The sequence below is a fragment of the Drosophila elegans genome, unplaced genomic scaffold (genome assembly GCF_018152505.1).
Source record: "Drosophila elegans isolate 14027-0461.03 unplaced genomic scaffold, ASM1815250v1 contig_149, whole genome shotgun sequence".
NCBI lineage: Eukaryota > Metazoa > Arthropoda > Insecta > Diptera > Drosophilidae > Drosophila > Drosophila elegans.
Window position 1 is genome coordinate 4,663,349 of NW_024545513.1, and position 24,142 is coordinate 4,687,490.

General features: G+C 41.1%; 6 protein-coding genes across 6 annotated transcripts; 3 read left to right on the forward strand and 3 right to left on the reverse strand.

The window, feature by feature from the left end:
• Positions 1–333: 333 nt before the first annotated feature.
• Positions 334–1,804, reverse strand: LOC108136250 (ras-related protein Rab-18). Its single transcript, XM_017257288.2, has 3 exons — positions 1,613–1,804; positions 1,065–1,497; positions 334–535 (listed from the first exon to the last, which is right to left on the reverse strand). Exons 1-3 carry the CDS (start codon positions 1,669–1,671, stop codon positions 434–436), a joined length of 594 nt encoding a protein of 197 aa, XP_017112777.1. The 5' UTR covers positions 1,672–1,804; the 3' UTR covers positions 334–433.
• Positions 1,805–2,754: 950 nt separating this feature from the next.
• LOC108136251 (60S ribosomal protein L35) lies at positions 2,755–3,617 on the forward strand. Its single transcript, XM_017257289.2, has 3 exons — positions 2,755–2,850; positions 3,036–3,172; positions 3,255–3,617. The coding sequence occupies exons 1-3, from the start codon at positions 2,848–2,850 to the stop codon at positions 3,484–3,486; spliced, it is 372 nt and encodes a 123-aa protein (XP_017112778.1). The 5' UTR covers positions 2,755–2,847; the 3' UTR covers positions 3,487–3,617.
• Positions 3,618–4,386: 769 nt separating this feature from the next.
• Positions 4,387–12,126, reverse strand: LOC108136247 (protein trapped in endoderm-1). The gene is made up of 7 exons (XM_017257286.2): positions 11,757–12,126; positions 6,697–6,848; positions 6,484–6,629; positions 6,027–6,127; positions 5,853–5,955; positions 4,809–5,308; positions 4,387–4,730 (listed from the first exon to the last, which is right to left on the reverse strand). Exons 2-7 carry the CDS (start codon positions 6,845–6,847, stop codon positions 4,544–4,546), a joined length of 1,188 nt encoding a protein of 395 aa, XP_017112775.1. The 5' UTR covers position 6,848; positions 11,757–12,126; the 3' UTR covers positions 4,387–4,543.
• Positions 12,127–13,390: 1,264 nt separating this feature from the next.
• Positions 13,391–15,634, forward strand: LOC108136162 (gustatory receptor 5a for trehalose). The gene is made up of 6 exons (XM_017257159.2): positions 13,391–13,568; positions 13,626–13,820; positions 14,173–14,441; positions 14,506–14,660; positions 15,156–15,408; positions 15,510–15,634. Exons 1-6 carry the CDS (start codon positions 13,406–13,408, stop codon positions 15,600–15,602), a joined length of 1,128 nt encoding a protein of 375 aa, XP_017112648.2. The 5' UTR covers positions 13,391–13,405; the 3' UTR covers positions 15,603–15,634.
• A 942-nt stretch (positions 15,635–16,576) lies between these two features.
• Positions 16,577–18,059, forward strand: LOC108136161 (translation initiation factor IF-2). The gene is made up of 2 exons (XM_017257157.1): positions 16,577–17,376; positions 17,927–18,059. Exons 1-2 carry the CDS (start codon positions 16,577–16,579, stop codon positions 18,006–18,008), a joined length of 882 nt encoding a protein of 293 aa, XP_017112646.1. The 3' UTR covers positions 18,009–18,059.
• Positions 18,060–19,271: 1,212 nt separating this feature from the next.
• Positions 19,272–23,933, reverse strand: LOC108136331 (GPI inositol-deacylase). The gene is made up of 10 exons (XM_017257435.2): positions 23,728–23,933; positions 22,939–23,673; positions 22,680–22,862; positions 22,375–22,619; positions 21,889–22,311; positions 21,713–21,838; positions 21,265–21,458; positions 20,565–21,207; positions 20,304–20,399; positions 19,272–20,244 (listed from the first exon to the last, which is right to left on the reverse strand). Exons 1-10 carry the CDS (start codon positions 23,866–23,868, stop codon positions 20,079–20,081), a joined length of 2,952 nt encoding a protein of 983 aa, XP_017112924.1. The 5' UTR covers positions 23,869–23,933; the 3' UTR covers positions 19,272–20,078.
• Between the last annotated feature and the right edge of the window lie 209 nt (positions 23,934–24,142).

Consider the following 24,142-nt stretch of genomic DNA (forward strand, 5'->3'; position numbering starts at 1 on the left):
AATAGTATAATAGCAATATAGAATATTTTTTTTAATAAGTTAAATTCAAAATTTTAAAGGAAAACAAGATTTTATAAATCATATATTACAATCGTTTAACTTATCTTATCCTTTTTAGTGTTAATAATAATAATAAATACAGTGTATTACAAAAGATTTATAAAACAACTGAAAGAGTTTTAAATGAAATCAAAATTTTCATAAATAAAGAATTTTTCTGAAGAACAGTCTATTTAAATATTGCCCACTTCACAGGTTCCTAAACTCGAATCAAGATAAAACAAATTAAGAGTAGATAACTTTAATCCCTGATCAGAGAGTAGAGTAGACGACTTGAACGTTGAGGTTGACTTTATGCTAGTGATATTGAAACGATTAAATAAATACAAGATATAAATTTGACAAAAGCACGCAGAAAATCCGTATCCGTATATCAACAGTAACACGTGGAAGCGCTTTCCTCTAGATTCCGATCGCTGGCGATGTCCAGACCGGCGGAGCCATTGCCATTATTGAAGTACTCGGAGGAGACAATCTGTAAAGGATTAGAATTTTAACTTTAGTTCATTTTACAAATTGTTTGCATATTTTTAAGTATAACTACGTTCTTGATATTTCAATTCTAACAAATTTGACAAAGATAACAGCATTGAAAGAAAGGAATAGAAGACTGTCTAGTGAGTTAACTATAAATTTTTAACTCCGTTTCCTTGAAATGGCATTTTGGAATTGGTGACCAAAATAACTTAAAAAATACAAAAATGTAGGCTTGAATCGTTCGATTTTTCTTTGATAAGAATTGCTTTTTTATGACCATGCATAGTTTTAAAAATCCCTCGATTAAAGTCTAAACTACAGAGTAAGTAAACTAAACCTTTCGACAGTTCATTAGAATTTTGGTCACCGCAAAACAAAAACAGAGAATGGATATTTACTTATCACATCTTTTTTTAACATATTACTTAATTACTTAAAATGTTTTTTAGTTTTCGTTGAAAAAGTGCTCGAAGATAGCTCTTAATGATCGTTTTGATCGAAACATCTATCATTTGATTGAAACCCACCTTCTCCACAATATCCTTGAACACATCGCTAACGAACTGATCGCACTTGGCCGAGGTCTCGATGAAGAGGGCCCTGTGTTTCCGGGCGAACTTTCGCCCCTCCTCACGGTCCACCAGTCGCTCCTGGTCGATCTTGTTGCCCACCACAATGATGGCTATGTTCGGATTGTCGCTGTAGCTGTCCAATTCGGCCAACCAGGCCTCCAGCTTCACCAGGGAGTCCCTGTTCGTGATGTCGTAGACCAGGATGGCGCCCAAGGCCTTTCTGTAGAAGCTGGGCGTTAGACTGCGGAATCTTTCCGCTCCAGCCGTGTCCCAGAGGGCCACCTTGTAGTCGATCCCGTCCACGTTCATCACCTTGCTCTTGAAGTCCATGCCGATCGTGACGTCATGGTTATCGTCGAACTTGTTCTCCACAAAGCGACGGATTAAACTATTTTTGGGGGGGAAGCCAGAAGACAAGAAAACAAATGACGCAAACTTTTAGTTATATACGCAGTTGGTTTTCTCCATGGACTTGGGACTCCGAAATATGATGATACACCTACCTGGACTTGCCCACACCGCTCTCACCGATCACCAACAGCTTGATAGCCCGATCAGCCATTCTGCTTGCGCTCACCAATTGCCTATTATTATTATTGATAACTTAAACAAACGGGAATTGCCAATTATTTATGTACTTTATCTAAAGGGTACGTCGTTGCAGCGTTGCCACCTGGCTGCTTTGTTTACATTCTCACGCTGGAGGTGGACCTCTGCGATAACTGCGATTGCAGCCCTGTTCTGGAGCAGAAGTTCGAACTAGAGGTGGCACTTTCGCAGGAATTCAGCTATTTGGATTGATACATAACCCGTAATAAATTTTCTATTTTAACGCTGACAATCCAGATTTATTTTTTATTTATTGGATTGTTTGGTTTTTATTTTGAGTAAAAACTAATAGACAATATAATAATTAATTAAATAAAATATATAATCATTAAAAATGGTATTACTAACTGAATCAAAAAAAATTTGTATTTCTTATAATCCATAATCCATTTTGCGTTTCTTTTATTTTGTGTATGGTAATTTTAAGTTATTCTTTTTTTTTGTTCAAAAGTTATTATAAATGGCAATTTCTGTGAAAATACAATACAAAATAAAACGGATTGCAGCTAAATGACTTTCTGTTATTTTGGTTTTAATATATATATATATATATATAATACATATATAATATATATAATGTTCCAAGCGTTTCCATATTATAATAATATTTTAATAACTTCCTTATATAAAAAAAATTCATTGTATAGCAAAATATATAAAGAAATATTTCCGGCCAAAAAAATTTTTTGAAATGTCAACATATAATTTGTTTAGCTGTTGGACAAAATAGATCTAGACACACTTAAAAGCAATACTACTTAATACTACTTAACCGAAATTTTATAATTATATATTTTTTTCCAATATATAATGTAATTTATGGCATCAAACCTCTGAGCTTAATAAATAAGAATTTCTTATATACCAGAAAACAGCTGTCAAGTTAACTTATAAAACTCATAATTTTTCGCAACTAACAATAATTTAAGAACCAAACCTCATATGTGAAATCATAAGAAATCATATATAGCTATTATAGCCGAGCCCATAGCTCGGAGTCGGAACCGGTTCGATAACAGCGCCGCCAGCTGGTTCGCCGCGCGGAGCCACAGCAGTGCCACCACCAACTAGTTCAGATTCCATCTCCTCTTCTTTCTTTCTTTCTTTTTTTGACGTGACAGCGAGAAAAATGGTTGGTTTTTGCGAAGTTTAATTTCCCGAATTAGCGGCCATCCGTGCAGGGAAATCGCTGAGAGGGCGACTAATGAGCGCCCGCCGACGGGTCTGCGCGATGGAAATGCTATTTTTTGTTTGTGCTCCTTCCGTGTGCCGAATTCTAATTGTGTGTTTTCTGCGTTATTTGTTTGCGGCGTCTAGGTGAAGGTTAAGTGCTCCGAACTGAGGACCAAGGACAAGAAGGACCTCACCAAGCAGCTGGATGAGCTCAAGAATGAGCTGCTCAGCCTGCGTGTGGCCAAGGTGACCGGCGGAGCTCCCTCGAAGCTCTCCAAGATGTGAGTATCCATATCCGTTGTGGCGTCCCCTAATGCCAATGCCACCAACAAGCCCCTACTAATGTTTGCAACCCAAATACAGCCGCGTTGTGCGCAAGGCCATCGCCCGCGTGTACATCGTGATGCACCAGAAGCAGAAGGAGAACCTGCGCAAGGTGTTCAAGAACAAGAAGTACAAGCCCCTGGATCTGCGCAGGAAGAAGACCCGCGCCATCCGCAAGGCCCTCTCGCCGCGGGATGCCAACCGCAAGACCCTCAAGGAGATCCGCAAGCGCTCCGTCTTCCCCCAGCGCAAGTTCGCCGTCAAGGCCTAGGATGGTGCGTCCAGAATCTGTGCTCCGGATTACGGACATGCCGGTCCTCTCGTCCGTCTAGTGTGCGTTAAGGGTTCTTCGGTTCCACGATGAAGAAAAAATACAAAATAAAACCTTTTTTTTAAAGTGAATTTATCGAAATATGTTTGATTTGTGACCAATAATCGCGAGTGGCACATGGCGCGTCCATGGGTTTATCCAAACGAGTTGTAAACGCGTGCTTTACCAGCGCAATATCTCTGATGTTAAGAGAGAATATATTTCAGTTGTCATCCTACTTGAGTGATCGCACGTGAGAGGTCTTTGTCCAGATAAAAAATATAGAAGAAATTACTTATTTGAGGTACTGAACTTCAATGCGATAAGTCTGGCCCACAAATATGACAAAATGCAGTTTAACAAGGGTAGCACAAATATGTAATCTAACCCATTTTAAATTAGGGTTCCAATAAGTTTTAAACCTTATAGTCATATCAAGTATGCCAAGGTCTTTTGCCACACTTTTATTAGATATTATTATTATTATTAGAGGACACAAAAATATGTCCAACAAGCTAGATTATTCTTTTTCTTAACCGTTGATATGGAATAGTAGTTTGAGTTTCCAACAATAGTTTTAATGGAAAAACATCATGATTTGAGTTTGCAGTAACATTAACATGTTGCATATTAACTATGAACTAAATTCCCAACTTTAATTTTTGAAAGCCCTATACAAAGCTAGATCAATTCCAATAGTTGAACATGATTATATCAAAGCTAAAATCATATATTTAGAAACAAAACGTCGAGTAAATTTCTTTATAGTTAATTTGAAACAACATAGTTTAAGATTGCAACACAGCACAAATAGCATCTCAACCCAACTCTGGGATAAACATTCAATTTAAAAGCACAGAATTCTCAATTGGTCTACGTATATATATTTAATTCGATTGTCTTTGATGCTAGCACTGCCGTACATCGTTTATACATTTATAAATTAAAAAGTAATAAGTAGGTAATTGATATGAATTACAAGCTCTAATACAAAGACTCGACTGCGGCGATCTCGATCTCATACTGAATATGTTTGGCACATTTGGTTAATACTATTCTTCTGCACGGCATGGAAGAGCGGCGTGCTGCGGATCACGCCCGACAGCTCCTTGGAGTTCTTGCTTTGGTGATAGTTTCTACTCTGCATCGGCGACAGCGGCTCGCCCCAGAACTTGAGCAGCGCAAAGATTTTGTAATAGGCCACTCTGAAAGAGAACAGTTTAGGGATTAGTCATATAGATGATTTAAGGCTGAATGCATGTCGATATAGATCTCAAACTCACCTGTAGTTGCGATTGCTGGCCGCATAGATGATCGGATTGATGACGCTGGAGGCCCAGGCCATCACCGAGGCGATGATGTGCAGCCAGGGATACGAGGTCTTCCTCTCGTCGTCCACCACATTGGCCAGCATCAGCGGCAGGAAGCAGACGAGGAAGCACAGGAAGATGGTGACCATCATCACGGTCAGACGGTTGTCCTCGCGCGCCTTTCTCGTGCACGTGGTGGTCATGTAGGATCCCCCGGCGGCGGAGGAGGAGGAGCCCTTGCCCGCCCCACTAGCACCGATCTGGAAGTTGTCGTGGTTGCGAATCTTCTTCTTCTGGTGCAGCACCGTGATGTAAATGCAGGAGTACGAAACTATGATCACCAGGCAGGGCAGCAGGAAGCCGATCAGGAACAGCGTCTTCTTGATCGATCGTCCCTCCTTCTTGAGTATCGTGCAGGAGAAGGTGGCCTCGTCGAGACCCATTTCTCCCCAGATGCCCAGAATGGGCGGCAGCTGTGAAAGTAAACAACATAGCACTATCGTGAGTTTGGGTTTTTTTTTAATTGATTTATATGTTGCGTGACAATATCTCGGAATCGATTTAATTATAGAGCCTACATGTTTGTATGACGATGTTGTTTTTAAAATATCTCAAAATTAATTAATTATATTTCAAAAGTTCGGAATTAATATACCATTATTATCGATTTTTCTTTTAATTTTGAAAGCTCTCAAAAAATAATGAGTATCACTGAGTTTCTTCGTCTTTCTTCTACCGACGTTAAATTTTCAAAATATAATATGTTATATAAAAAGGGTGAACGTGCTTTACAAAATAATATTAATAATAATAAAGGTGTTTTTTAAAATAATTAAATATTAAAAAAAATTGTACATTTTTATTATTTATTTTTTTTTTTAGTATGTTATTTTTCAAAGCAACTTCTCAAGATTTTTAATTCAGTTTCTATATTACCAAGCCTTAAATTCTTGTAACACTTTTATTTTCGAGAACCTTGTAAACAATTTTTTTTAAGAATAAGTGAAAATCACTTACCAGCAGAAGAAAGGACACGGCCCACACGAACAACAGCTGCAGGGTTATGAACTTGGGCTTGTATATTTGCGAATAGCGGCTGTGGCAAGCGATTAGTATATATCTGCCAGAGGATTAAGAACACGTTTGGGGATTAGCTTATCCCAATGACAGAAAGGACTGAATTGGGCTTACCTGTTCAGGGTGATGCCCACCATGCTTAGGAGTGAAACAGCCACATTGCCGTAGAAGATCACCGGAAAGATCTTGCACAACGTGGTGCCAAAGGTCCAGCTCTGGTGTGAAACAAAAAAGAAACATTATTATTTGAAAAATATACGGGTTGATATTGGCATTATCGAAAAAATAATGACCAGAATAGATTCCCTACACAGTTATTGTTATTATTCTATTTGAATGAAATATAAAAGCATAATGTTAAATACAGACCCATATTAAGTTGCATGAATTAATATTAATATATGTGGAAAATATTAAATTTAAAAAAAGGGTTCCTTTTTTTAAGTGCGTTATATTCAAGAAAAATGTATTAAAATGTAATATATTCATAATTCCATATTTGTTTAAATTGAGTAAGAAATACTTGGATTTACTACCACTAGAGGTATTCATATTTTTCAAGATGACTCACCTCCTGGAAAAAGCGCACCGCCGTCAGCGGCAGACTGAAGGAGCAAAAGAGCAGGTCGGAGATGCTCAGCGAGATGACGAAGGCGGTGGTGGCGTGCTCCCGTATCGTGGGGCTCTTGAGCAGCGCCAGCAGGGTGATCAGGTTACCTGCGGGGCCAACAATGCCGAAACAGGTTAGCAGGGGCTGGGTCGATCGGGGATTGGTATTACTCACCAAGAACGCCGATTGTCACAAAGACACAGGCACTAATTGCCGCGAATAATGTCGCCGAATGCGGGTAGATCGACTGAGTGGCCGCTGGGGCATCCATCAGCATGTCCTGTCCCATTCCCATATCCATATCCATGTCCATGCCTTTGTCCATTCTGCGGGGGAAAGACAGAAAACGAGAGCATTAGCCTTTGCCTATTAAATTAATTGGCTAGGTAAATAAGGGATAAACCCTATTGCCATTCTATTTCTGTTTAGTCTGAATAAAATATGTTGTAGATCATAGACAGCAAAATTGGTTTTATTTTACATAAAGAAGTTATTCGCTTTAGCATTTACACCCTGAAGAAGTGATCTGCTTAGTTGTTTTATTAATTTTGTTATCTTATTGGTTGGACTTATGCAGCCCGTATAGATTTTAGATGGGCTTCGATGGGGAAAATTAAAAGCCGGATGTGTTCGTTAATACGGAAGTTTGCCTGTTTAAGAACCATTTTGACGATCACTCAAAAAAAATAAGTTGAAATATAATTTGATTTGATAATTGCTTGAGATAACTCTCATTGTGTAATAAAGAATAAATTGAATAACCCGTTCGAAAGATTTTATACTTTGTGTATTTTACAATCTTAAATATTTAATAATTGTTTGATTTGTATAAAATAATACATTTATATTGATTGTGTTTTACAAACTAAAGTAGATTGCGAAACACACTCCTTCCGTATAAGTTTCTTTCTATGCACGAAAAAGGAAATATAATATTATCCACAAAATCAAGTTCCACTGGCGTGAAAATCTGTGAATGAATGAATACACTAGCAGACAGATTGAAACAGTTAACTAATTGCAGCTTTGCGGATGCGATAGCCCAGTTAGCTCATGTCTGAGGAAAACCCGATCCGATCGGCGGGATTAGCGAGGAAGTCTGTGGTCTGTAGGCTGTAGTGTGTAGTCAGTCTGTGGTCTGCATACTCCCACCGACTTATCGCATCCGAGACATTTGATTTATGCGAACTGATTTTGTTATAAGATTTTTGCCGGCCAACTGGTCAACCGTAATGATCGTCGAGCCGGTTTGCACGCGATTTGAATTCACATTTGTACGAATTTTTCATCAAAAGTTCGAGTTTTCCACCAATTTCCTCATCACTCGAGCAAGGCAAACAGCTTTAAATAATAGTTTTGCACATTTCAAATCGCTGCTGACTGCGTGATTGATGGCTACAAGATTAGTTATTATCAAATCAGGATTCAGAAGGAGATCAATGTCAAACGACGACAGGAACATGAACGACGGCTTTGATAGTTGTAATTAAAAGCTTCAGAAAAAGTTTCGTTGATTTGTTGGCGAAAATACTGGTGGCATCTTAAGTTCCTGCTTAACTATTTACAAACGTAAAGGTTATTTGCATACAGGTGAGAACAGGCTTTTGTGCTAATCAAGTAAGTTGTCTGTTGACTCATAATATTCAGATGGTTGACCAGTTTCCGCTGCTTTCTTTTTAATAATTATACGATTCTCTTATTCAATTCAACTGTCTTCATTCTTAGTCACGTACGACTACGTTGCAATGTCTTTTAATTGCCGGAGAATATAATGCCAAGTATGTCGTCAGTGCTGCGATATAGAGTTCATATCGATAATCCGGGTTTTTAATAATTTTTTAAAAATATTCCCATGAATAGGCCACTAAAAACTAAATATGCCATTTATCGGAAGAAAGCTGGCGATAGAAAACAGGGTTTTTTCATTCAACAAACGAGATAAGTTAAAAGCATACCATAAAGATTACTACCGTAATAAAACGAAGCAATGAATTGAATATTTGTAATAAATATTAACGAGTTTAGATACAGGACATAATGTCTCGATTTTATTCGAAGCGATTAACACATGTTGTTCAACGATTATGAGGATTATTTCACTTTCAAGTTTTATGACGTGAGGAGAAAACAAATTTTATTCGAAGCGATAAACGCGCGCGATTTAAGCGATTTCAGTGCCATTTCGATAAACCAAACGATTGGTTGCCCTCTTTTTGAAACAAAAAGTTGAAATTTGGAAATAAATAATTGGTTCGATATGCTGTGAAGAAGATCCCTTATCTTCTGCAGCCCTTACTCATGTTCTCGGTTTCGAAAGAGATTCTTTTTTTGAAATCTTGTTCTTGAAGAGGCCCCTATGGAATTTGTAATATTGTTATCTTTGCAAACAGGCGGCAAGAAGCTATCAGCAACTTTACCATTAATGCACTTTTTTACGACCAATTAAATTTTCATTTTCCTTTCTTTTCCCGGTTGATAAGCGGCGAAAGCGGTGGAAAAACAAAAAAGAGTCTTGCGACACAAATGCAATCAAATGGATTCCGTTTCGGTTTCAGTTTCCCAGTAAAAAAGAACGCACCATCGTATGTTATGTTGTGCGTATTGAATCAATGACAGTTTCAATTAAGCCGCGGTTTGTCATGCTTTTTTCGTGGGTTTCACCCTGCAGATAACGCTTGAGTCCAAATGTTTTGCATGTGCACACAATTTCATTTATTTAATGCTTTTTATTTGGATCGGCTAAATTAAAAAGCGCCTTGTTACGCATTTAACGATGTTTCCGGTGCGTGGTGGTGGTGCTACGCCCCTGGTACTGGGAATGGGAACGGGAATTTCAGGGCCCCGAGAAGGGGTACTATGTATAAATATTGCGTGGGGCATAGGGAATGATGGGGGTTATAAGTGGGGGACGGGGGAGCGGTTCGCTTTCATGCATGATCAACATGTGTGTTTGTTTTTGAGCCCTATGTATATTGTTTCAGTTCTTTCGGTATCCTCAGTTTTTCGTTCATATTTTTCATGTTAAATAGGGGGAGCAACCACCGCTCCGCAACTGAAAATCTGAATATGCATCCTACATAACATGGCATCCCGTCCAATATGAGCACCAACCCAAGTCGTTTCATTTAATTCCATTCCCATATATGCGTGCCGACACAGCAGCGGTGGTCATAATATATATTCGAACGACAAATCATATAATTAAGAATTTTATTTTAACTTTATAAAATGTGTTAAATTCATTCTTAAGCCCATAAACCGTATTAAACTGTATTTGATCTACAACTGTTTTCGTTATGATTTATTAGGTTTTTGAGGAATTATTTTTTGGGTTAAATTAACTTAAGCAATTGTGCCCTTTTAAGATTTGAATTTAAATTGTTGTAGGTATTCTGGACGTGTTGAAATGTTATCATAATAAATACATTACCTAATGGTAATTGTTTTATATCTAGATCTATACATTTAACCGTGAGTGTGTCTGAGCTGCCCCTCAACAGATGGCAATGATGATGGCACAGATATCAGAGATAACACTCCCTCTTTTCGGGATGTACAGATCGCGCCCTCTGCTCACTTTTCTTCTCCCCTCCCCCTGGTAAGCTCCCCCTCACAAATATGCATATTATGTACACACAGCTAAGCACATAAGGAACATATATTATGTACATCAAAGTCTTATCAGCCTTGGGTTCCCACCGCTCCGAATTCTTTGGAGCCCCTTCAAAATCCAAGACAAGCAGCGGAACGAAGCTTAAAAAATAATCAATCAATAAATATATGTGTTTTGCGGGCGGGAAGTCGAATGCAAATAGTGTTAATCAAAGAATATGTACATATACATATCATATGGGGCACTGATCAATTATCTGTGATATTTTTGTCAGCAGTTGTAAATTATAAATTTCAAAAAAAATATTTTGATTTTTTTTTTTTTGTAATTGTTAAAGTTAATATTTTCGTTTGTTATAAATAAAAATACCAATTAATTTTGATGATAACCAGATAAACGAAGACTATTTTTATAGGAATGTATTGAGAGGGTTGCTTATTCTTGTCATGGATGCTTTTCTCATGTATCTATTATAAAAATATATTAAATTTAAAAAAAAGGAGACGGAAGCTTTTCTTATTGTGTCAATGTACCAGATATATTTCCAGCTTTTGTGGCAGTCTGCTGACTAATCGAAAGCTAAGTAACAGTGTAATACCCAAATAAGTTTTCGATAGGAGGGGTATACTATACTATATGACGTGCTTTTGTAGATAGTGCACATGAGTATTGGATCGTTTTGGAGCTGGGTTTTTTCTTTATTTTTTGTTGTTTTCAGAGACTGCCAACTGTTTCGGTGGGAAAGGGAAGGGAAAATAGATGATTCATGCAGCTGGTGTTTGGACAGAGGAGGAGAAAAAGAGAAAACACATCGGAAGCGACGGAATCAAAAATCTGTGTAAATAAAAACAAAAGACTTCGGCTGTGGGGACAGGGGCATTATTAGAGTCTAAGCATGTAAATGAGCATAGAAAATAAATTTGTAGATTTTTAAGATTGGTTGTTAATCTATTCTTCACAAATTTTAAGAGAAGTACATATGCATATATAAACAATTACAAGTTTAAAAATTAAAAGTTTTAAGATAAATCTTTATCTAAAAATTCTTCATAAGACGGTGATCAGAAATAAACCAAAATATTATTAAAAAGTCAGTAGTATTTAACAAAAAATATTTTTGAAACATTTTAAAATAAAATGGATGCATTATTCAGCAGTCTTTCGTTTGATAAGATGATTCAATTTTTCAAGATCCATAAGCTTTCGAGTGATTCAGTGTTTCAAAATGTTAACATCTTTAAATAGCAATTAGGATGCGAAGGGAATCTAATATATATTTTTCTCGGTGTATTTGTTGCATTATGTTGTCTCCTCTTTCCCCTTCTCCACTTTGCTGATTTGAGGGTGGAAATTGGGAATCGGGATTTGGGATGCGAGCGAGGGAGATGAAGATATATTATATTGTGGAAACAGCCGTTCCATTATCGTTCCATTACATATCCATACACCCCATACAACTGCAATTTGCGCGTGTGTGAGTGCGTGTGGACCAAATGCAACAACAATAAAAACGCGCAACTCAAATTGTTAACAAAAGTAAGGCCGCTTTTGGCCGGATTCTGGTCTTGAAAGAGAGAAACAGAAAAAGAAAAAAACAGAAACAAAAACAAAAACAACTCACCCGAACTCGAACCCGTTTCAGTGTTTTCCGCTTATTATATATTCTTCGTTTGGTTTGGCGTTTCTTAAATGCTTTTAAATTGCATTTTGTCAAGGCACAGCACTCGTTTCGAATTGACAAACACCGATGTTGGCATTAAACCGCGCAACACAGCAAAAAAAAATGCAACAAAACCATATATCCGATTCTGGCCTTCTGCTTCTGACTCTGACTTGTTCGAAAGAGAGGTCTCCAAAATAATAACCGAGAGATCTCCGCACACACAGCGTAAAATGTCGTATTTTCTTTGGCAATTAACAAACAGCAGTAATAACAACAGTAGCGCAGCGCTGTCCCGCGAACGACTTCACCGATCGTGCAAGAATAAAGAACGATACAATTATAAGAGAGGCTTGTAAACCTAAACCCCGAGCCCCGATCACCGATTACCCTGTCGATGACCGATCGCGTCTATCGGCGCACTGTTCTATCGATTGTATTGTTGCGCAGGCGCCTATCGATGTTCAAAAATTCTAGACGTGTTTAACGTGTATTCAAAAATGAATTTCGAAATGTTACACGTATTTAAATTAGAGCTTACTAACGCATCTTTTTTTAACAGTATTTAATGGAGTTCAAGCCTGACCACTGGCATTTTCGGTTTTCGGAGTTCTTGTCGTTTTTATTCAGTTGCTTTCGGGGCGATTTAAGCCCCTTTATGATTTGGTTTAATATTATATTTATTTACCATAAATGATTTAATCTCCAGCTCCTTTGGAGTTCTGGTGCAACTTTATAGTAATAATATTTAAAATATCATCATTTTTAATCTTTATTCGTTCATACTACATGCATCAATGGAGTTTATTCACTTAAAGTTTAATCAATTTTCCAAAGCGACAGTTGCACACATATTTTGATTGGCCAATCATCTATCATTTTTCACCAGTAGTGCCAAGTTCATAAATGATGGAGCATGATTAACCAATTTGCATGTTTTGGCGCCATTGACTTACTGCCGGCTTTTCCACACAAGCTCGCGCTAATTAAATACTCGTTATCAGTGATGGGAAAGGTAGCACTTTTGCATAGAAAGGGTCCAGAAAATGTAAAAATAAATTGTACATAAAATGAAATAAGTTAGTTAATATCGTGATTTCAACAATTGTTAGGTTTTTAAAAAAATGAATCATTAGATGTAAGCTTGTAACTAAATCTAAAAGCCTGTTTATATAAATATATATATTCATTTTAAAAAATTGTACAAATTAGGTACTAATAGCCCTCACTTTAGTATTCTCATCACTGGTCATTACCCGATCACAGGTTGATTTCTTCCTTTTCGTGCTAAATTTTTGCATTACCTTTGTAGTCAACAATCAGAACTCAAACATGACGCCGTCACTTAAAGTGCAATTTCCACACCGCAATCGGGCTAAAAGGGCAGCACGTCAGTTGAGAAGCCAAGGAAAGATCTTGTTGTCACTCCTAAAAATCGGTTTGGACCAATGCCGCGGTACGGATGGTACTGATGGGGTCCTGGGACTTAAGTGATTGCCTTTCTTAACCCAGACAACCAGGTGCGTGGCACGCGGAAGAACTTCCTGCATAATGGCTCCTTCCACGAGGCAGTGGCTCCTGTTTTGGCCGTGGCCCAGTGCTTCTGCCTCATGCCTGTCAGCGGAATCAGTGCCCCCTCTTGCCGAGGGTTGAGTTTCAGCCGCCGGAGCTGGCGGTTTTGGTATAGCGTCTTGTATCTCTGTGCCACTTCGGTGGATCTGGGATTCAGCATTCACAAGGTGACCCACAGTGGGTTGGATGTGCGCAGTGTGGGTGAGACTATCTATTTTTGTATAATTTATTGCACAATTAAATAAAAACTACTTGCAGAGCCCATAGTTTTCCACGTGAGCATCCTGATCGCCTCGTGGCAGTTCCTCAACCTGGCGCGCCTCTGGCCAGGATTGATGCGCCACTGGGCGGCGGTGGAGCATCGGCTTCCCGGCTACACCTGCTGTCTGCAGCGATCTCGCCCTGCTCGTCGCATCCAGCTGGTGGCCTTCCTGCTTCTAGCCCTTTCTCTGAGTTGGTTCTCACATTTAAATCTTTATACCTTTGCAGAGGTTTTTATTATTTCAAACAAAAGATCAGCATTAGCAGGGTAGATCTTACCATGTCCGTTTCTACGCAAACTATTCCCTCAGTTTATCAAACTATCTGGATAAAACTTTTATTTACTATTCCAAAACCAGAATTTTAATTTTACAAAAATCAGACAACGATGTCAGATACACATACACACCTGTACAAATCGAAATATAGTCGTTTTATAGAATATTTTATTTTTTTAAGGGTAGCTGCAAGGGTATAAAAACTTCTGCTTGCCGAAGTTTGCAGTCCTTCGTGTTTTCCCAACGGATTTCCCAATGTTTTCTAGTGGAGCACCTGCTGAGCATTATTTCGTCGGTGTACTACGACATCTGTCCCCGAAGGAGGGATCCCGTGGAGTCGTATCTGCACGCCAACAGTGCCCAATTGTTCGTTGTGTTCCCCTACTCCAACTGGCTGGGTTGGCTGGGCAAGATCCAGAACGTGCTGCTCACCTTTGGCTGGAGCTACATGGACATATTCCTGATGATGCTGGGCATGGGTCTCAGCGAGATGTTGGCCAGACTCAACCGCAGCCTGGAACTGCAGGTGCGACAGGTGGGCTGTCCTATATACACACACATTTTCACTAGAAATTTAGGTTACAAATGCCCATTTTAAGCCCATGCCGGAAGCCTACTGGACATGGTCTCGCACTCTCTACCGCTCAATAGTGGAGCTCGTCCGGGAGGTGGATGATGCCGTATCCGGAATAATGCTGATTTCCTTCGGCAGCAATCTGTACTTCATCTGCCTGCAACTGCTCAAGAGTATCAAGTAAGTAAAGTACAATATGGCTTAACATATAGTGCTCAAAAAAATACTTTTAAGGCTTAAGACAATTTTTCCTATAATTTATCATAATACTTACTTACTAATAAACTAAATAAGTTTGTTTAAATTGTATAAGAAAAGTGAAAAGTGATAGTAAATCAACGATAATTTAAGAAAAGCACTAAAAATCCACGGTTTTTTGGACATTGATTAGGATTTAAGAAATAAGATAACAAAAGAAATGTAAAAATCAACTGTTTTATACATATATAAATATTTAAAAAAAATTGTAATCAAACATTTTTAAAAATATTTTAATAATGTTGTACTTATTGGAAATTACAGCATTAACTTTTCGAAAAAATGAAAGAAAATATGTTCAAAAGTTTCCCCTTATTTATTATTTTTATATTATTATTATTATTTTGAACGCATCTGTATGCCTGCAAAAATACAGCTTGGACTTGAGATTTACTATAATAATTTTGTGACTTTCAGCACGATGCCCTCCTCGGCCCACGCCGTCTACTTCTACTTCTCCCTGATGTTCCTGCTCAGCCGATCGACGGCCGTACTCCTCTTCGTGTCGGCGATCAATGACCAGGCGCGGGAGCCACAGCGTCTGCTGCGTCTCGTCCCCCTCCGGGGATATCACCCGGAGGTCTTCCGGTTTGCCGGAGAACTGGCCAGCGATCAGGTGGCGCTGACGGGCCTCAAGTTCTTCAATGTCACCAGGAAGCTGTTTTTGGCGGTGAGAAATGAGTTTTATTATCTTGTCTTATATATTAAAGTTATATATTAAAGTTCAATCTAAAGATTTAGTGTGCTGACCACAAAGTTTGTATCTTTTAGATGGCAGGAACGGTGGCCACCTACGAACTAGTGCTCATTCAGTTTCACGAGGACAAAAAGTCTTGGGACTGCTCGGCTCCCAATTTAAGTTAGAGACTAGGCTAACTAAAACACATAGAATACCATTTAAGTATTATCCATATAAAGTTCCATACGTGTGCCCACCACTCAAAGGAATGTATTATTACTCATGTATATTACTCATTCGCACTGTTGCCTTGGATAACTTGATGTCTTTTAATTATTTTATTTTATAATTTGGTATTAATATTAAACCCTTTGTATTATTCACACGCAGTATTGACTTAGCTTTTCTAATTCCTTTAAATTCGTTTTTTTTCTTATCTTTATTCGCAAGCAGTTGGTTGGTATACCTCTTTAAATCAATCATACGCAGTGTTGCCTCAGCTTTATGTGCCACAGCGGTGTTTTAAATTAGTTGTGCGTTGTGCGTAAGCTTCCCTTAACTCTAATATGTTATTCAGCAGCAGCAGCAGTTTGGCATAGATAATGGCCAGCAAAAACTTCCATTTTCGCACATAAACATAAACACTGTACTACAGAGTTGCGATAAGTCCATGGAGGAACCTGTTTTCATCTGCCCGCTTTTTTCTCGCGCTTTCCACATTTCACATCGGTTGGCGTGTGCGTTTTTGTTTTCGTTTTGGATTCCATTTTCATTTGCCGACCATTTACTTTGGTAATCCAGTATAAATATGTGATGCAATTGCTGGCCATAAATGGTGCACGCTTCCTAGGCACACCGAAATGCGTGAGTAACGATCAACGAGCAGCAATTCGGATTTGAATTGAACCGAACTGAACTGAACTGAACCAGTTGGCCAAATGCCAATGCCGAATGCTTCTCGGCTTCCGGTCAGCGGGTCCACTGTGTCCACTGTTTCCAGTGGGTCCAGGTCCAGCCGATCCAGTCCGGTTCCAGCCAATTGTTAACCCAATTCACGAGCGAAGTTCGGGGATCAGATGGCCGATAGGAGTATATAAGGCCCCACGATCTGTTCAGCGCGCACACACAAATCGCGCACAGCAGCTCCAGTTGAGACATCATGGCCAGATATCAGTACCAGAGTGTCCTTGCCATCCTGTTCCTTGGCCAGTTGGCCAGCGGCCAGTTCCCCGTTCCGCGCCAGCAGAGATCGCTCTTCGGGCCAGGTCCTCCGCCGGGCTGGAGCAGTGGTGGCCTCAGCCACGGCGGCTGGAGTCCAGCTCCCAGCTTCGAGTTCAGCCACCTGCCGCCACCGTCCAGTCCGCATGTGACCAAGGACGAGCTGCTGGCCCTGCTGGCCGCCTGGAAGGATGTGGCCCAGGTGAAGCCCACCACTCAGGCCCCGGAGCCAGAGCCCGAACCAGAGCCGGAGACCACGCCGGCCCCGCCGCCGCCGGAGGACGAGGATGAGCCGGAGCCGGAGCCAGAGCCGGAGGCCCCAGAAGTCCCGCCAGCTGGCCCGCCGCCCGGTGTGCCCGTCACCGTCTCCCTGCCCGCCCTGGTGCCCATCCAGCTGGCGGCCATGTGGCAACAGCCTCAGCCAGGCGCTGCTGCCGGCGGACTGGGTCCGCTCAATCTCGGGGGACTGGGCCTGGGTGGGGGCATTGCCTTGAACAACCTCGGCGGTGGAGCGGCGGCATCGGGAGCAGCTGCAGCTGCCGGAGGCGGAGGAGCTGCAGCAGCGGCCGGATCCGGAGTGGCCCGTCCCAGAGCCCGGGCAAGGATCGGAGGAGGAGGAGGAGGACGTGCGTCCAATGCCCAGCCCGCCATTCGCTTCCCGGTGGCCAATCCGCGCAGCTTTACCTCCAACAACTACGTGGCGCCCCGGCCACGTTACTATCGCGACACCGAGACAATGCGGCAAGTATTATAAAGCCAAATTTAAAAGATTTAATAAGGGGCTAAAACTAAATTAAATAGGGCACTCCAAAGATTTCTTTCATTTAACACTTCAAATTTAATTTTTTAATCTTGACTCAGCAGGAGAACATAATATCAAAGATAAACATTTCGTTGCATAATTTCAAAGATGATTATATCTTTAGTCAAATTATAATTAGAAAGGAAATATATTTTTAATTTCACAATCAAGATATTATTTTTATCCCTAAAAATAACCTACATCAAATTTAAAAGAAGAAGAATCAAAAAATTTACTTTTTATAAGAAATTCATTATTAAGTCATGTCTCACAACCAGAAAAGATATCATAAATTCAAACTTTCTATGATAATCTTTATATTTTAATTTCTAGTGATTTCACAATCATTGTTACCTTACAAATTTATAAGAACTATTAATGAAAAGCCCGAATTTGATAGTCATAGTTTCTATTAGCATATATACTGAAATTCATTCAATCAGACCTTGTTAGGATCCACACCATCTAATATTACTATTCTTCTTGCAGCATCAATGTAATGGCACCTCCGCCCTATCAAATGGCCAATGTCCAGGGTCCGGTTCAACTGGTGCCCGCCTACTGGCAATAGTCCCTCCATCATTCACCTCTTCAAGTCTTCAAGTCTTACAGTCGTACTGCCAATTGTCTATAAGCTAAAACTGTACAAAGTTATATGTTATAGTAATACGCACATGTGTATATAGAATGCCATGGCCTGTTAACAAGTCGGATTCGTTTTTTTTTTTTATTATAACTATGCCAATAAAATATTTTAACTAAAAATAATCTGCATTTTATTTTGTGAAATGATTTATATTTGGGGCTTATTTTGTTGTGTCTTTTATATCACTTACTATCCCTGAAAAAGCTGTGAATATAAATTAGTTTCTTATAAATATAATCTATTAATGTGATAACTAAAATTCAAAAATAAATTTGGGATTTACTTAAATTCTTTTTAAAACATTTTTTATTTGAAAATTAAGCTATTGAAATAATTTTTCATATATAAACAAATATTTAATTAAGAGTATCAATCTTTTAGCTAGTTTCTGCAAAAATAAAAATTTTATCAAATTATTTAAGTCTCCATTAATTATATTTGTTTGTCAGCCTTTTTAATCAAAAAATCGTAAAGCTAATTAAAAAGCAGGCACAAAAAATGATATCCAAAAAACGAGTGCATTTAATGAGCTGCAGTTGCACAACCAATCGTACAAATTTAATTGATTTTAGCTCCTGCTACTGTTTTCCTCTATTAAAATATGGCCAGCTTAGTAAGCTAATTGAAGTCGATATTGGAAAAGGCAGTTTGTATCCATATTAACATAGTTTAAACGGCGAAATGCCATTTGCTTGTGATGTAAGTGCCACGAATATTGGCACTTTTCGTCAAATGCTGGCTGACAGATGTCGAATGCGAATCGTTTATGAATATATATGCTAGTGGACTGGGCACATCCTTATCGGGATTTCAGCGTGTTTGGCCACTGAACAGATGAACAGCCGATCCGATCCGATCCAAACCAGATCCAAACGGCTCCCCCGGGTATTGTAGACAATATCTCACCCAGTTTGCGTGCAGCCACGCCTCCCGTCCCCCCGGTTGTTATGATCCACCGACTGATCCAGATTTCACAGATTTCCACATCGCACAAATAAGACATTAAGTAGTAGATGGCGTTGACGAACCGAAACTGGACTCGTTCGCCACTTAATTGGGCGCTGGAGATCTCATTGCGGGCGAAGACGAACCGAAATCGGAGTCATCGCCAATCGCCACTTCATTTCATCGATGAATTCGTAATTTAAGACGCCCATCCAAACTGGCCAACAAATCAACACTGGTGAGTTGGAGTTTACAAAATGTATCAAATTGTATTTCAAGGGTAAAACAAGGGACTATTCAAATGAAAACAATGTACAAAGTTACAATATTTATACAATAAAGTCTGTTTGTGACATATGGCAGCTATTCTAGGTTGATTATCCATTAGTTGTTCGGAAGAAAGTAGTATTTTTAAAATTATTTTAATACGAATACAACATATAAATATATAAACAAACATATAATGAAAAAGAAAGAACAACTCTAACAGAAACGAATTTAACATTTTCGTTTATGTTTCACAAATAATTATATGACTCTTGGTTTAGTTTATTGCTTAAAGAAAGGGAAAATTGCAATAAGCAATGAAAAAATTAAAATCTCATATCAACGAAAATCTTACAGCGGAGTATTGTGATTAATTTCGGAAAGGTCTAAAACAAGTACTACGGATAATGTCTTTGGCTAAAAGGAAAACCGAGTCGGGATGGGGAGTGTGGCCAACTGGCGCTGCGACTTATAGGCATTTTCACACATTTCCCCCAAATGGAGATTGGTGTGTTAGATAGCGAGATATCGCTAAACCAAAAGTGCCGGCGACAGGCGTAAAACCAATTAATACGTGTAATGTGCGATCGAGGCAAATCGGGAGCAACGCCCATTCGGTCTCAATTTGGACTTCCCGCTAGGTAGGAGCGATCCAGATCCAGATCCCGATCTGGGCTTATTTGCCTCGCGACAGCTGGCTTACATAAGCCCCCAACTCGGGCTGAATTAACTAACGCGGCAATCAATAACAAATTAACACAGGGAGAACCAAGTTACCCAGATTTAGGACGACAGACGACGCCACAGGACCCAGAGACCTTGATGGACAGCCAACAGAGCGAAGGCGCCGGCAATCACAAAGGTCAGCCTGTAGATGGCCGCCTGGCAGTACAGTAAAACCACGCCGGCCAGAACGTAAAACACAATGGACAGCATCCAGTATCCTTGACTGCAATTGAGATTTGACTATTAGAATTATCCAAACATTAGGAATTTAATGAGAATTACCATTTTTGGGGAGCTCGCAGCTGCAAGAGCAAACTAAGTGATGCCAGGACCACTATGTTGGGATACAGACTCGGATCCGGCAGGTCAATGCCATGTCTAGAAGAAAAAATATTGTATATTTAGCAACGAGGTATATTCAGGAATGTGTTCCATCACAGACAAATAAAAATAACAAATATAACCCATTTAATAAATAGGTTGTTTTTAAAATAATTGTGAAAATTAAAAAAGATTCTCCTTGAGCTCAAAGTCAAAACTTACCGACGACTGCGCGCCCAGGCCAAAGTACTAGGAGCATTGAGCAGCAGTTGCATGAGCAGCATCAGCAGCAAAGTGACGTGGAAGGAAAAGTTCTGCAGACCCACACAGGGCTCTGGCTCCTCCTCCTCCTCGTCCACCTGCTCCTGCTGTTTATCCTTCGGTTCCAGTGCCTCCTGCTGACCTGCCTCTTCCCCGCTGGATGCATCCTGGGGAGACACAGCAGCAGCAGTTGGCTTGCCACGCACCAAATTGGCCGCCTTCTGCCACAGAAAGTCCTCCAGATAGTCCTTGTACGCATTCGACAGCATCAGGAAGTAGAACACGAAGGCCAGGAGCAGGCCCACTCCGCTGCAGGTGCCCATGGCCGTGGCAATGGTCAGTATGCCGTACGTGATGGGCAGGTGGGTCATGATCGAGATCATCACGTTGGAGGTGGTTTGCGAGAGGCGAGTGACGCGCAGGGCCAGGCGGTAGAAGGCATTGCCGTAGAGCGTCAACGCCAACCAGGTGCCCAGAGTGGCCAGCAGGGACAGCGCGATGGCTGCGCAGTGGAGCACAATCGACACGTTGATGCTGTAGTCCAGGGGCTCTGGCTCCGGCAGCAAGCGGCTGCTGATGATTAGCTTCTTCAACAGGCGACAGGCTGAAATTTAATTACATTTGCATTAAACGCATAGATTTATTTGCATTCAAAACAAACCTGTGACCACATAGACCGAAGTGTACTGCAGGTAACCCACATAGGGACGCAGACTACGAAACGTTCCCACCACATGAAAGGTCTCGACCTGCTTCCTCAGCACAATTAGTAGAACGCAGACCAGGTGTGCCGGCAACCAGCCGTAGAACTCGAGAACCAATCGAGACAAGGCCGAGGAATACGAGTATTCGTAGCTAAACAAAAACACAAATCAGAATGAGATAGATTTTCACAGGGAAAACGAAAGAGATGAAAACTATACATGGTTTTCAGCGAAAAAGCTGGTATTTTATGTTTCCTCACTCTCAAATAGTTTCATATAAAACTGAATATAGTAAAAAGCCTTAGCACAATAAAAAGGTTTTGCTAGATTAAAATAAAAAAATCTTTGATTCTAAATAATCTAACCTTTAAATATAATTTTTTAAGATTTAACTTTTCAGCTTACCTGATTCGATAGCGACAAATGGGATCCATATATAGATCGACTGTTACCGGATTCTGTGTGGTATTATAATGTCTGGGCACTAACGTTGGCACATTAACATACAATTGAGGTTTCTGATCGAACGATCTGAAAAAGCCGGAATGCATTACAAGGCATTGACTCAAGGGAAAACTCACTTGATGGTCTGAAAGCGTTCGAAGCCCGCTGCCCAGGGAACACATATCCTGGCGGTCACCCTGTACTCCGGGTTAATGCACTGCAGCGGCTCCACAATCACCCGGATGCTCTGGTAGGGATCCACCATCTCGGAGATGCGCAGCCGATGGTGGAGGGTGCCCTGGAGGGTTTCGTTTATCAACGGCAACTTGGTCATGGTGTACCAGCGCGGCATCTTGATGTCCATGACCCGCTCACGCGGATCATAGATGTCCAAGTTATAGCCAATTCGCTTAGAGCTCGCTGGCAAGCGCACTAGGACATGACTCCACTGCACGTAGGTCTTGCGCAGATTGTGCAGATCCAGGATGGCAATGCTCCGGGGATCGCGATCTTCGTTGGGCAGCCACTGCACGAGGTGCATCAGCGAGGTGGCCTTTTCGCTGCGGATTAAAGGGTAAGTTGCTTGATATTTCAGTACCTATCAGTATAGGGTTATTCCCTACCAATAGAGCTGTTCCGTCTTATTGTTCTCCTGGGCGGAGCAGCCGAACAGCCAGTCCTCGTCATCCACGTTTAAGGCCTCGATGGCCATCTTTCTGTACCTCTCCTGGCGCTGCAGACCAATCAAGTCGAAGAAGGTGCCTTTAAGTCCGTTTGTGAAGTACTTGTTGATCACCAGACGTCGCTCCTCGTGCCAATTTCCTGCGGCTCCGAATCGCACAGTACTTTGCTGACGCCTTCGTGACTTCTGTGTGGGTATTTCTTGAGCGTAATAATAGAATAGAGATCGAAATCAGGAAGAACTTACCACAAAGGTGGACAGGGCTGACTGCAGGTTGCGCTGCTTGTTGGTGCCAAAGACGATCGAAGAGCGATCCTCGCGCACATGGGCAATGCTGAAGAGGAAGCGGTTGATGGCCTGCATGAACTGCAGACACCACACGGCGGACAGATGGTCGCAGCTCAGGCTCACTTTTGGGATTGCCGAGGTCTGTGGTGGCAAAAAAAAGCGAGGAGAAACACTTTGGCAATGTTTCTGGCAGACAGTCGTACATCGCTTCACTTACCATGGCATGCAAATCGTTAAACCGGGAGGTGGTGAGTCCGGGGCGCACCAGCAGATCCCTGTTGCCACCGCCCGTGGAAATGAGCAAAACGTTGTCCAGCCGCGCCGAGCTGTCCTGATTGGCCATTCGCTGCACATTCGGCGGCCGCTGGTGCAGGCTCTGGCACACATTCGTGGTCATCGTGGGCACCGTGGCAGTGCGCAGCTTACCCAGCCCGGAGTTCGTCTGCTCGTAGAACTCCTCCAGCTGGGCGTCCAAGTTAAGCACGGGCTGATCCAGCGGCGTGGAGATGCTGACAATGGTGTTGATGTGCTGTCCAATGGCCGGATCCACCAGCACCGACTGAGCAAGCTTGCCGCCCATGGAATGACCAATTAGCACAATGGAGGGCTGTTCCGCACGGCCAGCGTAAATCCCTAGGATAGTGCGGATGCAGAGCTTCAGGTAGCTACGCTGGCGAGGCAGATAGCCGCCATACAAGGCGGACAGCTCCTCATCGTAGTCGATGGTGTAGTAGTCCAGGTGGAGGCCCGCATCATCGGACATCGCCTTGCGCAGGGCCACTGAGGCTAGGGAGCGCACCTGCTTGTAGGAGCCAGCATTGCCGGGTACAAAAATCACGGGAGCACCCGTCATCCGGCGCTTCAGTGGGTCCACCGGCTGCTGCCGCACGCCCTCGTAGTAGTAGTAAAGCCCATAGTTTGGATACAGATCGCTGTCCTTGACCCCAACTTTCTGCAAAACAAGGAAAATCAGGGCTAATCCCCTCGAGAAGCGGGCCAAACTCACCGCAAACATGGGCTCGCCGAACATGTAGGTCATCCGGCAGGCATTGGGCTCCACCTCCACGTGCAACTGGAACAGGCCATAGATAAAGCAGCAGATGGAGCCGATCACCAGCAGAACCGCACAGTTTCGGAACATAAACATCCTTCGTTTTCAGTTTTTCATACCTCTGTTTATGTTTACAAAAAAATAATCGATGGGGATGGACAAATGCATTCTTTGCCCGATAGGCTCGTATATCGATTGGCAGACTTATAGCCGCTCATAATAAATTTGTCGCTTTATTATCGATATTCTATAGCTTGAGTGGGGATTAGCGATGGTACTGATCTAGGTCGATAGTGTTTATTTATTGATTTTATTAATTTATGCTTATGTTCATCAAAACAAATGGAAAAACAAACTCGCTAAATCAAAC

Excerpts from the sequence above, each read along its gene's own strand:
- LOC108136251 (XM_017257289.2), top strand. Across the intron at positions 3,173-3,254 it reads CCCTCGAAGCTCTCCAAGAT|CCGCGTTGTGCGCAAGGCCA; the intron begins GTGAGTATCCAT and ends ACCCAAATACAG.
- LOC108136161 (XM_017257157.1), top strand. The coding sequence starts at position 16,577 with ATGGCCAGATATCAGTACCAGAGTGTCCTTGCCATCCTGTTCCTTGGC. Across the intron at positions 17,377-17,926 it reads CGCGACACCGAGACAATGCG|CATCAATGTAATGGCACCTC; the intron begins GCAAGTATTATA and ends TTCTTCTTGCAG.
- LOC108136247 (XM_017257286.2), bottom strand. The coding sequence starts at position 6,847 with ATGGACAAAGGCATGGACATGGATATGGATATGGGAATGGGACAGGAC. Across the intron at positions 6,630-6,696 it reads TGTGACAATCGGCGTTCTTG|GTAACCTGATCACCCTGCTG; the intron begins GTGAGTAATACC and ends TTGGCCCCGCAG. Across the intron at positions 4,731-4,808 it reads GCCAGCAATCGCAACTACAG|AGTGGCCTATTACAAAATCT; the intron begins GTGAGTTTGAGA and ends GTTCTCTTTCAG.
- LOC108136162 (XM_017257159.2), top strand. The coding sequence starts at position 13,406 with ATGCCTGTCAGCGGAATCAGTGCCCCCTCTTGCCGAGGGTTGAGTTTC. Across the intron at positions 14,442-14,505 it reads TGGAACTGCAGGTGCGACAG|CCCATGCCGGAAGCCTACTG; the intron begins GTGGGCTGTCCT and ends GCCCATTTTAAG. Across the intron at positions 14,661-15,155 it reads CAACTGCTCAAGAGTATCAA|CACGATGCCCTCCTCGGCCC; the intron begins GTAAGTAAAGTA and ends TGTGACTTTCAG.
- LOC108136250 (XM_017257288.2), bottom strand. The coding sequence starts at position 1,671 with ATGGCTGATCGGGCTATCAAGCTGTTGGTGATCGGTGAGAGCGGTGTG. Across the intron at positions 1,498-1,612 it reads AGCGGTGTGGGCAAGTCCAG|TTTAATCCGTCGCTTTGTGG; the intron begins GTAGGTGTATCA and ends CCCCAAAAATAG. Across the intron at positions 536-1,064 it reads TCAAGGATATTGTGGAGAAG|ATTGTCTCCTCCGAGTACTT; the intron begins GTGGGTTTCAAT and ends AATCCTTTACAG.
- LOC108136331 (XM_017257435.2), bottom strand. The coding sequence starts at position 23,868 with ATGTTTATGTTCCGAAACTGTGCGGTTCTGCTGGTGATCGGCTCCATC. Across the intron at positions 21,839-21,888 it reads GAACGCTTTCAGACCATCAA|ATCGTTCGATCAGAAACCTC; the intron begins GTGAGTTTTCCC and ends CGGCTTTTTCAG. Across the intron at positions 21,208-21,264 it reads TTCGGTCTATGTGGTCACAG|CCTGTCGCCTGTTGAAGAAG; the intron begins GTTTGTTTTGAA and ends ATTAAATTTCAG.